The sequence below is a fragment of the Cutaneotrichosporon oleaginosum genome (assembly GCF_008065305.1).
Source record: "Cutaneotrichosporon oleaginosum strain ATCC 20508 chromosome Unknown ATCC20508_contig05, whole genome shotgun sequence".
In the NCBI taxonomy this organism is placed as follows: Eukaryota; Fungi; Basidiomycota; class Tremellomycetes; order Trichosporonales; family Trichosporonaceae; genus Cutaneotrichosporon; species Cutaneotrichosporon oleaginosum.
This window is the reverse complement of record NW_027072174.1, coordinates 159948-173143: the sequence shown is the minus strand read 5'-3', so window position 1 is coordinate 173143 and position 13196 is coordinate 159948. Positions and strand designations below refer to the sequence as shown.

General features: G+C 56.4%; 1 protein-coding gene across 1 annotated transcript; it reads right to left on the bottom strand.

The window, feature by feature from the left end:
• Positions 1–11136: 11136 nt before the first annotated feature.
• Positions 11137–13148, bottom strand: COLE_05582 (uncharacterized protein; the record flags this gene model as incomplete). The annotated part of the gene is made up of 5 exons (XM_018423675.2): positions 11137–12686; positions 12725–12842; positions 12877–12959; positions 13006–13051; positions 13101–13148. 5 exons carry the CDS (start codon positions 13146–13148, stop codon positions 11137–11139), a joined length of 1845 nt encoding a protein of 614 aa, XP_018277474.1.
• Positions 13149–13196: the final 48 nt, after the last annotated feature.

Sequence of the window (13196 nt, the reverse complement as noted above, 5' to 3'; positions counted from 1 at the left end):
TCCTCTCAGCCAAGCGGCCATTTGTGTCGACAAGTGCATGTTGTTCTCTCCTCTCCATCACACACTGCGACTACTCTCTTGGTTTAACTCTCTCCCCACATCTCATACCGTCCCCGCTGCTCGCGACGTCGACACGCGTGGCGTCGCCGCCTCGCACACTCGTTGACTCGAGTGGCCACTTGGCCTTCTACACGCGCTCCCTCCCCCGCACCTGCTCCTGCCCATCCCCTCGACACATCTCCCACTGCCCGCGCCTAGTGAAGGTTGGCAAGGCTGCGCTGTGCGCCGAGCGTCATCCAGTCGCGAGGTGCACAGCTTCCCATTCCCGTCCTCACCGGAAGAGACGATGCAGAAGGCAAGTCGGCAGGCGTGACTGGTAAGAGTCGGGCAAGCTGTGCATGTTCTTCTCACGGACGAGCGCAGCGTTACCCGCCGACGAGGCCGATGAGGTGATGCTGTCGTATCGTCTGTGACGCTTTGGAACAGTTCTTTCCACTTCTGATCGAGCCGCTTAGTGTCAACTGGCGCACGCAGAGGTTATCCTTTGGGCAGGAAGTAGGGTCAGGTTGGCCTGAAGTCACGCTCCCTCAGCCGTCTCGCTAATGGCGGGCTTGGATGCCTCCGCCATAGCCACTGAGCCACCGAGCCAACACAAACCACGCTATCTCCACAATGAGCCACATTCTCTCCACGTGCGCCGTTCCTCGCTTCTGTTTGAACGTTTGGCCCCTCTCTCCCCTCCCTAGCTCCTTGCTCCCTCCTTGCCTCCCTCCCTACGCCCTGGAGACGGATACGCATTTGATGCTGCCTCCCCAATGTTCAAGGCCCAGCTACCCATTGTATACATATTGACACTTCTCCCCAGATACCGGCAATCCCCACCATTCGCTCGTCCCACCACCGTATTGACTGCCGTGCTCGTGGCTGAGCCGCCGACAGCCACAGCACGGTAAAGTGAGAATGAGCATCGGCGGGCAACAACAAATCGGCCCGGACGGTCCTCACAACTTTCCTCAAGATGGGCGGTGAGTGTGGCTGTTGACCAGACCCAGCCTGGTGCCACATCCACAACTCGTCGCTGACACAAACAGCAAGTATAGAATAACACCCATTCAACACCCAACGGACGGAGCCGCCTTTGAGAGGCAACCGTTGTCCCGAATTGCTTTGACGCCGCCTTTAATACTCCAGCTCGACACATGGGACAAAGATAATCGATTAATCATCCCGTGAGTCTCCGGTCTCTACTCTGGGAAACAGCTTCCTCGACCAGCCTGCTGACTACGTAAGGTCTGACGCGCTAGCGTCGATGGTCTGTACGATCACCTTGCAGGCGGTCGATGGGGAAGACCGATCGCTGGTTCGCGTGCCCGACACCGACCTCGTCGTTTCTATGCTTGTGGGCTCGACTATATCAACCCCATACGAAATGGAGTCGCAAACAGGCCATCCTGGTGTCTATTTTGTCTTCCCAGACATTGGAGTGGCATACCCTGGGACGTTTCGCCTAAAATGTGTACTGATGCCGTTAAATGGGTAAGTCTTCTGAAAACTGCAAAAGAGTTGCCTGTTCTGAAACAATCCTCCAGCGGCGATTACCTCGACTTCTGCGTAACGAACCACTTTACCGTGTATCCGCGAGACCAGTTTATTGTCCCTGGTAAGTTGAACGCCCGACAGAATCGAGGCAGATGCTGAGACGAGTGACTGAAGCCAAAGCGACGACGGAGATGACGCGCCACTTTGCCGATCAAAGAATCGTTCCCCACCTGGAGAGTGGGTCTCTACGCGAGTACTGGCCACACGGGTAATGCGCAATGCGCTCGCGCCCGCAATGTCGGCGCTTTACGTCGTACCCAAATCCTCATGTTCCCCGTCTCCCGACTTGCCCTCCGCTTTGGGCTAGATAATGATCTTTCATCGCCAGATCGATACCCCGTTATGGTGATACACGCATAGAGCCCCCGCCGTTCCATTCTCATCACCCATTTATCCCCCTCTCCACTCCCTCGGCGCGCGGGTGGCTCCCATCTACCAAAGTCATGGTCTACCCCATCAAGCTTCACCTGTAACATCAACGACCACTTTTGTATCGCACTAGCATCATAGAATCTCCACCCCATCCTCCCCACCCTTTCGCCGAAATTGTATATAATGGGCTGGACACTCTTGGCGCTGGTGCGCATTGGTGACCTATAGGATGACCCCCGGGCTAGCCCCAGGCGGCCAGTAATTACTGCAAAATGTCACTCTACATGGTTATCGTCAGCTTCTTGCTGAGTGTGCAACTGTGTGGATCTCACCAGAGTTTGGGGGGGGGGGGGCATTGTTTGTAGTGGTGTGCTACGCACGCGTGTGCCCGTGGATTAGTCGGTCTGAGTCCCTTACCTCCAATGTGATGCGCTTGCAAGCAACTCGACTCCGAAGTGGCTGCTTCCCCGCCCCAGCCGCCCGCTGCCGGCCCTGCACTGTTCCTGGGTCGCGCGGTTCGGCCAGTGTGAAATTATGCCAAGGGTTTTTCTGTCCAGTTGAGAAGTGTGCAAGATATAACTTGCTATCGAGTGTCACCCGCCTTGCCCAAGCAACTGTGGCGATTCCAAGTGTCCACGGTCGAAAGCCTGCGTTTGATCAGACGAACACAAGAGAGTCCCCCATCCCGGCACTCCATCGCGGATGAATGACCCACTCCTCAATCAGGCCCACGACCCGTTGTGCCTTCTCCTTCTCCCAACGTCGTCCCGCCGCGCGAGACCTGCTTCCGCGCTGCTGGGCCGTGCCTTTACCAGGACCTGAAGACCGTGCAGTTCGCTTGTTCCCCTTGCAGACGGGCCAAATGGCCCACGCCTGCCATAGGGTCACACTATGAGACTCAGTGGCAGCAGAGCGTTCACCAGTGCTCTACAGTTGGGACGGCGACAACGTAATAGCGTTTCTGTTCTCTGGAACGCGGGATGGCTTTGCAAGGGATCACTGACACGAAAGCTCACGGCGGCGGGGGCGGGCATGATATCGGGCGGGGTATTCGGTAGCCCCACCCGAATCAACGTAATGATACCAAGGGAGGTGAGCTGCTCGTGGTGGTCAGGGACCCAGCTTCCTGGGTCGAGTCGGGAGATCGTCGCAGCACGAGCGCGGGGTTGGCCACTCAGGGCATGTCAACCAGAGGCACGACTGTCCAGTTGTGAAGATGCAGGCTACGATGGCGGACAACCGATCGCTGACGAGTGATGCCACCAAGGACGGACGTGCAGAGGTGGCACTGGCATGGTTGAAGTGAAGGAGAGGAAGAAATGAAGGCGTGCCAGGTGATGAGGCCGGAGGTGGTGCAGAGGCGGGTCAGGCACTCGCCACTGATTGCCACCGTTCGTCCCTCGACTCTGTCTCCCTCTCCGAATTGTCTCTGCGATCACAACCGTGAAGGGAGCCTTATGGGCAGTTTGTCAGTGGGAGAAGCACATGCGTCCAGGTCCCGCCAAGGGCATGTAGAGGCGTACATATGCGTTCATGTTAGGGACAGTCTTATAAGACGGCAATGGGTGACACCTCCGCTCATTCTCCAGACATCCACTAGGCGGCGTGCTCCGCACTCAGCTAAAATGCTCAGCTCAGACACAGAACAGAGGAAATACCCATCAGGAAGGCGGACTATCCGAATGTGGATCACTGCTGATGGCCGATCACGCTGCCCGAACTGCCGCTCCCCTCGGTTGACACTGAGATGCCGCCCCCCGAACGATGTGATGCTTGCGGAATTCAGGTGGGCTTTGCCTCGTGACCAGCCACCATTCAATGTATTGAATGCCACAGCCGAGGTGGTGGGGTGGCGTTAGTCTCTCCGGACTGAGCGGACGCCGATCGCCGGGGTGTTTCAGCAGTGGCACACGAGCCCAGCTCACGATCGGATTCTAATCTCCTCATATTCCCCATGTCTCCTTCCATGTTCAACTCGAATGACTTCCATCGAGCAAGAGCATCACAGAGTGTGGAAACACGATTCCATGCAGCGGCTCTTAGTTGAGGCGAGGGGCGGGACATCTGGGAGTCTTGTTCAGGCCAGGCACGTCCAGTACAGAAACACGACGGCGAGGGTCCCCGCTCCCACCTTATCCTCCTTGTTCTTCTTGTCATCAAACACTGCACCTCAACATCCTGTGTGGACGTAACCGGGATCGCTGGCATCTGTATGGGCTAATTTCTAGCAGGCCAATGGAATCCACTCCTATCCCGGTGTGGACCGATGCCTCCCGGCCCCGTCCGTTTATCGCCTCCAAGGCCGCCCGTCGCTGAAAGTGACTCCCCCCAGAATCTATCACTCATGCCTGGCTATCATACACCCTACAGCACAACGAGCCACTTTTGAGCGCCCCCACGAGGCCGTACCTGCCCGACGAAGGACCTGTCGGTCTTCCTTGACGTACCTCCGCCGCCCTTCGTCGGTCCCTCACCGGCGGCGTCATCGTCTATCTGACCCCCCTTTCTCCCCCACCACCCAACTCCCGGAGAAGCAGAAACACTCATGACTTGTACATTGCAGTGACACCAGTGGGTCGCAATTTCATCGCTTCTTACTCCTCGTCTCTCTTCGCACGCAGTCGCCGATCGGCTTTGACCCCTGTCGCGGTCGGCTCACATATCACGTCGTCACGCGATATATCCCACGTCGAAAAAGAGAACGTCGGCCTAGGTGGTAAAATCTTTGGACGTTTCAAATTCCGTTGCTGCAGCTTGCGCTAGCATAGCTCGTTTCCCTATCAGGCTGCGTCGACGAAGAGGGTTTGTGTTCCGCCAACGCTTCCCCCTCCCTCACTCTTTAACCCCAACAACCTCAAGCTCAGCCTGATCTCTTCAACACAGCCCGTTCAAGCTGCTAATGAAGGGTGTTCGAGCCCATGCCCTCTCATGTGCGCCGAAAATCCCGTCTTGTCGGCGCCTCATTCAATTTTCGGCGCCACCGACGTCAACGGCATGAACATCGGCAACCCTCGGCCTCCCCTGGCTTGCCAGTTTCCTCCGCAGCCCTCCGAGACCGACAAAAGCGTGAGGCCCCATTGGTGATCGGTCCGAGCGCCTGCACTCAACGTCCTCGGCTCGATGCGCATGGTCATTCGCGCCCAAGCTCGGTACGAGCTGGGGTCTCATGTTCATGCGCCTGTCAACCTGCCGCTGCTTTGACGCTGAAAAAAAAAAAAAAACCGTGCACAATGACTGAGACGCCAAGCAACAAGCGCTGCATTGCGCAGCCGTCAGGGGACACCGGCCATCTCGATCCTCCTTTGTTCATGTACTCGCCGCTCCTGGTCTGTAATAGGGCTCTCATCTAACATGCCCTTTTACCTCATGCCTCAAGTCGTTCAAGAGCCCACAGAGGCTACCGCATCCGCGGTGTCCTTGGAAGGTGGAATGCGCGACCACCGCCAGCCGATGCCAGACTTCTCTTCCATGCGATCCCCTCTGAAGCCCCACGCCTCCCTTCCGGCTCCCCGCATTCCCTGCCCTTCCAGGATCCGCCGTGTTGCATCGCGATGCCCTCGACCACCCTCGGCGTCTTGGAATCGGCAACCTTTCTTATCACGCCGGTCTGGTCTGCGACACCCCTCAAGGAGACGCACCGCACCACTACCAGAAAGCTCAACATGCCCGAATATTAATGGGACTGCTACCCTTCATGCTGTGCGGGATAGATCCACAGGCGACAATGCCCAACGGGGTGGCACCACTCTTCTTCCTACTGCCGCGCCCTAAGAGCGAGCGGATTCGATACGTTCCGCTCTCTGGTCTTACAATCACCTGCAGTCCACCTTCTACTGAAGACATTGGGCTGCTTTCGAATTGCTCTGGATCGACCATGCGGTACCAGCATTTTGGCTCCTCCAATTCAGCCACAGCATAGAATGTCAAATGTTGCCATAAACGCGCTCCTCGCCTTCTCGTTTTACCCGCGGCCACAGCCCTTCGACATTGATCTCCTTTGAAAACAGTCACGGAGCGACTCTCGATTTCCTCACTATCCAGTCAAGAAGATTCATCTCTCGGGAGTGTAGCGGCCATTGGGCGTTGTTTGCTCCACAACATATATTCCTCGACTTTTCCACTCGCCTTGACACCACCTTTTGACCACAAGACCGCTGCCGCCTACAGGAGTCCGTGGCTTGTCAAGCGACAGCCCTTGCCACTCTCAATGTGACCTTCAAGAAAACCAAGGGCAGCTCTGAATGACGCATCAAGATGGCCATGTGTTCGCCAGCACGTATCTTCAGTCGATGGAATTCAGGTCTCGGACGCACACGTTTGAGCAGTTTATGCTCGGTGAGGATTACTACTCCTCTATCCCGTCCCTTAACAGTGCTACGTCATCATCGATCCACAGTCGACCCTCCAATTCGCGTCATAGCGCTGCGGGGACCACAACAATAGTACATCAGAGCTTTTAACAAGGCGATATCCTTCCAGAAATCCAGAAGCAAACGGGATGATCTTCTGCGCCAATCTCCTCCTCACAGGTAAGGATCTGTTTGTACGAAAGAGCTCACATAAGCCTTAACTTGAAGATCTTAACACGCGCCTGGGATTCTCGGACACAAGGAGTTTGCGAACAATCGGTCATTCTTGCACGGTTATCTGCATCAATGCGCGCAAACAGAAGATGCCGAGATTCCGGAGGCTTCGGTTGACATCCCATGCACTCCATGAGGCAAGACCTGATAGTGAAACACGAGAGACGTCTCCCCCACCAGCCTCCGTGACTGGGGCAGTGACCTTGAGATGACCAGCCACCGCTGTCCACTCACTTCCACATCCAGCTCGTGACACAAAGCAGGAATCCTCAATCCTGCACGGCGATTAAGCTAGCTAGCAGGGCAAATGTCTCCGACCAGTCTCCGACCCTTCCAGGACTTGAGACAGAGCCCCCGCATCGCCTGAAACCACCCCCTCTCCTGAGTGCTCTCCCCTCCCCTCTTCCGCCGAGCTAGGACATCCCGATGAAGGCGGCGTACGTTATCATGGCGCTGACGGCAGATGGCTTGGACAGATCCCTGTGGGATCACGCGGTGACGAGAGGACAATGATTCGGCTTCGTGTCACCACGCACCAGCCATCGGATGGCAACCAGATACCATCCTGAGAGCCGATTCTCTCCCTGACAGTTCTGACGATCTTCCATCGGAAAACGATATCCTGAATCGTCCAGTTGCCCAGCTGATAACTTCCGCGATCTCGGCGATAATGCAGTGATGCTTATCAGTGATCAGCACGACCGGCGGTGAATCATGAGTGTGGCACACCGATGAGCACTGCACATCGACCTTAATAGCGCAGAACACTGTCATGGCCACGCCAACCCTCGCCGGAAGGCATTAATGGGAGGACGACTATTTGTATGTTAGATGAACGCTTTGCCGAAGATATTCATTCCGCCGACCCCGGTGACTAGAAGATCTGGGCTCACATCCTTACTGCGGAGCAGATTGCTCAGTGAAGGAGCCTTATCACACACTGTCTGGCGAGTGAGAGCCAAGAGCCAGTCCGTTATCGAGTCTGTTCACGGGGTCATGTCGATTCTGATGGCAATCGACGGATTGTCGCCCCATAGTTGGCAGCTGCTTGTGACGGCTCATAGTGACATTTTGATAACAAGCTTTTCGCGAGAGGCCCACTGGGGGGGGGGGTGGGGGGGGTGAGGTGGCATGCAATGTCCTGGCGCTGTCGAGACTATACTGCCACGCCTTTTGATCTCACGGAGCTCGTGAGCATCATTGATATTTAATTCAGCAAGTGGTAGATGCCATGGAGATAGAAGGGCTTGAGGAAGATTATATGGGCACATCGGACGCTCAGCAGCCAGATGAAGGGCCAAAAAGATCGTGTCGCCTCTCCGCTCTGATGGAGGTGGGCTTCTCCAGTGGCAGAAATCTAACTGCCGTGCCGTGATTCCGGTGATCTAGTTCTCCAAACATCCGGTCTACAGGCGCATTCATTTGTACTCACGAGAAGTTGTGTCTCATGGGTCCACCTTGCGTGATCGGCAACGCATGAGGCTGGCGAAGGGGTGATGATGTGCTGTTGGGAACCGGTTGACAGGGGTTCTGAGAGTTTGTGGAAGATAGACTGTGTCATTCGAGTGCGGCCGCAAAGAGTTGACAGAGTTGAGAGAGCATAGTTAGAGAGGCTCTGAGGGCAGAGGAGGCCGACCATTACACGGGGATATCAGCCTTGACTCAGGATCGCGAAGGCAAAGCAGTCGTCTTGTATGCCTTTTCAGCCGCGTTTGCAGATCGTCACTAGTGTGAGCAGAGCTGTGAGTCCTTGGAGCGGCTGGAGAAATATGGCGCCCGCTGATCATGCACAATTCCCATTGTAGGTTACTCACTCAGTCACACAGTAGGGTGGGACTCCTTGAACTGAAGGCTGGATCGCTGTAACCGGTATATGGTATGAGGATTCTCCCCAACTGTCCGTTTCGAAGGTGATATGAGATATGAGAGATGGAGATCACGATGTGACGGAGGTATCTTGCGATCTTGCGAGTGGAGGACATAACGCCACCAATTCTTTCAAGCAACGATTCGACTGTATTCACTGTTCTCGCCTCTGCCCCGCCCGGAACTGAGTCTCAAGTCAGCCAAATGAGAGTCTATTGGGCACTGAGTAAAGCTGGGTGCAATTCCCCACGGGCTGCAGCTGATATGCGGAGGCTAGCCTGCGGGTTTTGCTGCGTACTTCTCACTCTCCTTGAGCATCCCGCTCGCTTGATGCGCTAGCTGTAAGGTGGCACAGCACGCTCAGGTGATCGCCCCAAGCGCCTCCTTGCGACCTCAACGATATCTAAATTCGAAGGGGGTCAGAACACTCTCCCAGGAGTAACGAGAAGCACAACGATGATGGCTCCAATAGATGTCGTCGTCAGTGGCGCCGGCAAATGCAATTCACCGGAGATCCCGGCATCAGCTGAGCACTGTCCAGAACCGTGTCTCAGCATCTCTCGCCCACGACTGACCACATATGTTTTATGCCTCTCCACAGCTCCGTTATAGAAATCTCTGATTAACACTGTTACTCACGACAAGCAGCAGCTAGCCCATGCAGCGGGTACTGCATATTGTTGGAACAAGTCGTCAGGTCGGTGGCACTGGCGGGAGGAGGTACATGGTGCCGTGCCTGTGGTGCCTCGGCTCGTCCAAAGAGATTTCCTACCCTAACTCTCCCGCAATATCCCTCGACAATCGGCAATGCCACCCCCACCCCCTTGCCGTCCTCTACTACCTCATCGGCTCGCGGCTCGCTTACGCCCAGCTGAAGTGGGGCACGACAGTCAACACAATGTTGCTGATCCGTTGCAGGTACCTCGTCGGGTCCTGGTCTGCTTGGGACCTGTCACGGAGCGGCCGTGTACCAGGGCCAGGTCCTGCCTGAGACTGAGCACCGAGAACAGGGTATAACCTGCGGCATTCCGTCGGAGAGCAAGACTAGTGAAAGGGTGGATAGCTCGAGGTGGCAGCCATGTTGAGGTCAACCTCTGGCCTCTAAACGGTATCACCGTCACAGGTTATGCTCGAAGGAGAACGATTGTTGTAGTTCATTGGCTGCTATTACCGTTGCGGTTTGGGCGGCCAAGCTGCCTAGCGAGGTTGGGTCTCCCGACTGTGCCACTAGCGGTAACAGTGGTCCGCGACCGCCAAATATGGGTTAACTGGGAGTTGCAAGGGACGGCGAAGGCTTCCAAGTCTACTGGTTTTATGACAGCTGGGCGGGTTCAAATATCCTCACGCGTTCGACCATTCTCGAATTCTCGGTGTAAATGCCTCATTCCCTCTGTTGTCAGTACCCACCACTCCACTGCTTGCCTAGACATGAGGTGGCTGCTGCACGCCTCAACGTCATCGCCATCTGTGTCCGCAAGCAGGAAATCGGAGGACCGGCCGGGTGGGACTCCTTGTGTGTCCTTAATTAATCCAGGTGGGTTCAGCAAACTGACCTCGGGGAACGGGCGTCTATGCCGCGCCCAGAGGACTTGGAATATGCGCTTGTGTGCACTGCAAGTGCATACCGAGGTTGACGGGTGGGTGAAACGTTAGGGCCAGCAGTTAGGTCATGCTCAAGCAGCTCGAGCCTCCTTGGCATGGTCGGCTTGTGGATATCGCCTGATAGACTTTTGTGACAGCTTGCTAGACCGAGCTCAAGCGTGATTGAGCCGCGCCGCAAGAACTGGAGAGACGCAGGATGAAATGCAATGCACCAACCTCCCTCATCGCACCGCGAGCTCGGACCGTGCCAGAGAGCGCCTTTCACGTACGGGGCACCCGAACAGAGTGTCAGTCGCTTGATTCTACCCACGCCTCATTTTTCGACGCGTCGACATTACATCTCCCGAATGCAGGCTCTCATTCCCGACGCCACCACCGCGAAGCCCCCAAGGCCTTTCAGCCCCTTCAAAGTTGTGGACGCCGCTTCACCTCCGGACCCCACTACGAGTGTCCCACCCGCAGCCCTGCTCAGATTTCGATTTACGATCCGGCATCGAGCCGAGCCGTTTTACCGCGCCATGGCGTGGTGTGGCTTTCTCCGATGACCTGGAACGCCTCCTTTGAGACGAACACGGGCCAGCCATCAGGGCTAGGTGGCTTTGAAATTATGCGGCTCCGGCGCAGCAAAGTCTATCAGCAGCGTCATTGCTGTAATCTGGTTCTCTGAGTGAACGTTTCACACATAATCACACCGGCTGAAGATGCGCGAGCCCAGTGGATGAATTTAGGAACCGCGCTTCGGCGATGACCGAAACCATCACCCAGTAATTCGCATACGACATTCAGCTTCGAGTTGCGCTGGTGTACGCAATGCTTGTAGCGACGCTAAGTATGCTCTGGCGCTTTCACCAAAGTGCAGAACGGCGAGGTTGCTAAGGGAGGAGCCTGATCCTTCCGCCACTTCCGCTCCCCTTACTGCCTGCCTCCTTCACTGGTTGAGAGCATAATGTCCATCTGCCTCCACTCACTCCGACATCACCGTCAGTGTGACATCACCTTCAGTGAGCACGGCGATGTGATTACGAAGTGGGCGTGGCGAATTGTGTAAAGGATAGAGCGGGCATCGAAAAACAGCAAGCAATAGCAGGCAATACATACAACCTTCCCAGTATAACTACGCCCCATCTGGGCCAACATCGCTCGCGATCGCAGGCTTGCCCGGCTCCGGGGCTGCTTCTTCCACCTCATTCTGCGGCTCCACGGCCGTCTCCACCTCCATGCCCTGCGGCCCAGCTTCTGGTGCTGTTTGCTCAGGTTGAGCGGGCTTTGGGCCACCGCTCACATCTGTCATCTCAACATCGCCCCCGTCGGCCGGGGCGGGATAGGGTGATGGTGACGCAGCTTTGCTCCCACCACCGCTGCTCTCAACGCCCCCTTCGACTCCGGCCGCCCACCGCTTTATGTCCATGCTGGCAGGAGGCGCATTCGACGAGACGACAGGTAGCGTGCCAGTCAAGGAGCCAGGGACTACTCCAGCCGACGCCGCTGCACCACTTGTACTAGCAACGGGCACGGCGGACGCTGGCGCCGCCGCTGTTGGGTGAGCCGCTGCTGAGCCTGGACCAGAGCCGAGAGGGGGCGACTTCGATCTGCGACGCTTGCTCGATGCCTTGTCCGAAGCCTCGCGGTGGCTCTGGCGATGCCGCCGGCCGCCGAGGCCTTCGTCCTCCGAGTCGGACAGCGACGCCTCATGCTGCTTCTCCTTGTCCCACAAGCGCATAGGGCGACGGATGTCCTTGTCCTCGTTGTCCTCGTTCTCATTTTCGTCCTCGTCGTCGTGTGCGAGCTTCGGCACGCTGTGAATCTGAACACTCGGGGCCGCCGGCTTGTCGCGCAGCTTTTCAAACACCTGCTCCCTGATCTTGTCCAAATATTCGCGGCGGTTGTGATCAGTCATGTTGGACGGCTTGACATCCAGTTCGTAGTCGGGCCCGTAGTACTCATAGTACTCGTTGTTGGGGATTTGGCCGCCCAGCTCGACCCCTGCTGCCAGGCCAGTTTCGTACGCCCACGTCCGTGACACGCTCTTGACCGTGTAACCGCCGCCGCCTAGCATGAGCAGAGGAAGGTTGAAGGACTTGATGTACTGCACGCAGGCCGCGTGGCCGCGCATCGAAAGGTTGAAAGAGCCGAGCCGGTCGCCGGCCAACGAGTCGGAGCCGCACTGCAATACAATAGCGCCAGGCTGATACCACTCGATGATCCGCTTCATGACCGGACGGAAGATGCTCTTGTACGACTCGTCGCTAATGCCGTCGCGCAGGGGGATATTGATGGCGTACCCCTTGCCTTTGTTGATGCCAATGTCGTTGATGTCACCTGTGCCCGGGAAGAATTCTCCGTACTTGTGGAAGCTACAGGTCATGACACGGTCGGTCGTGTAGAATGCCTCCTCGACTCCATCGCCGTGGTGCACATCGATGTCGACGTACAGGACGCGCTGGTGATAACGTAGCAGCTCGAGAATGCCAAGGACGATGTCATTGACGTAGCAGAAGCCGCTTGCCTCAGCCTTCTTTGCATGATGCAGGCCTCCGGCCCAGTTGACCGCAATGTCACACTTGTCGCGAGAGAGGCGCGCCGCGCCCTCCATGGAGCCACCAGCCGAGATGGAGCAGTACTCGAAGAGGCCATCGAAGATCGGACAATCATCACCGACATTATCTGCGGTTAGAAACTGCCGAGACTCTCAAGTGACTCACATTTCCCCTGCTCCTTGTTGAACTGGCTCTCGTTGTCTGGGTTGATGCGATACAAGAAGTCGACATACTCGTCAGTGTGAAATTGGGACATCTCTCGTTTCGTCGCAGGCTTGGCGCGCTGATGTCAGCTGCGAAACGATGTGTGAGCGCACGAAGATCTCCATCTGCTTGTAAAGTCCGTAGTTCATGACGAGCGAGTGACACATGCGGATTCGCGTCGGCTTCATGGGATGGCCTGTGGGTCAGAGGTTGGTGGCGGTGGAGGTCATGCAGTCACTCACCTGGCCCATAATGGTAGTTACCGATGTCAGAGTCGAAAAAGTAGCACTAACATGAGCGGAGGAACGGCCAAATCCACTGTGCAAATGATACGCACGACTCGCTTCTTGTCCTCGCCCATGATGGGCTCAACGATGCCCGCCATTGTTGATTGATGAATGAGTCTGTTGTTGTATCGTTGTGTCGGCGTTGG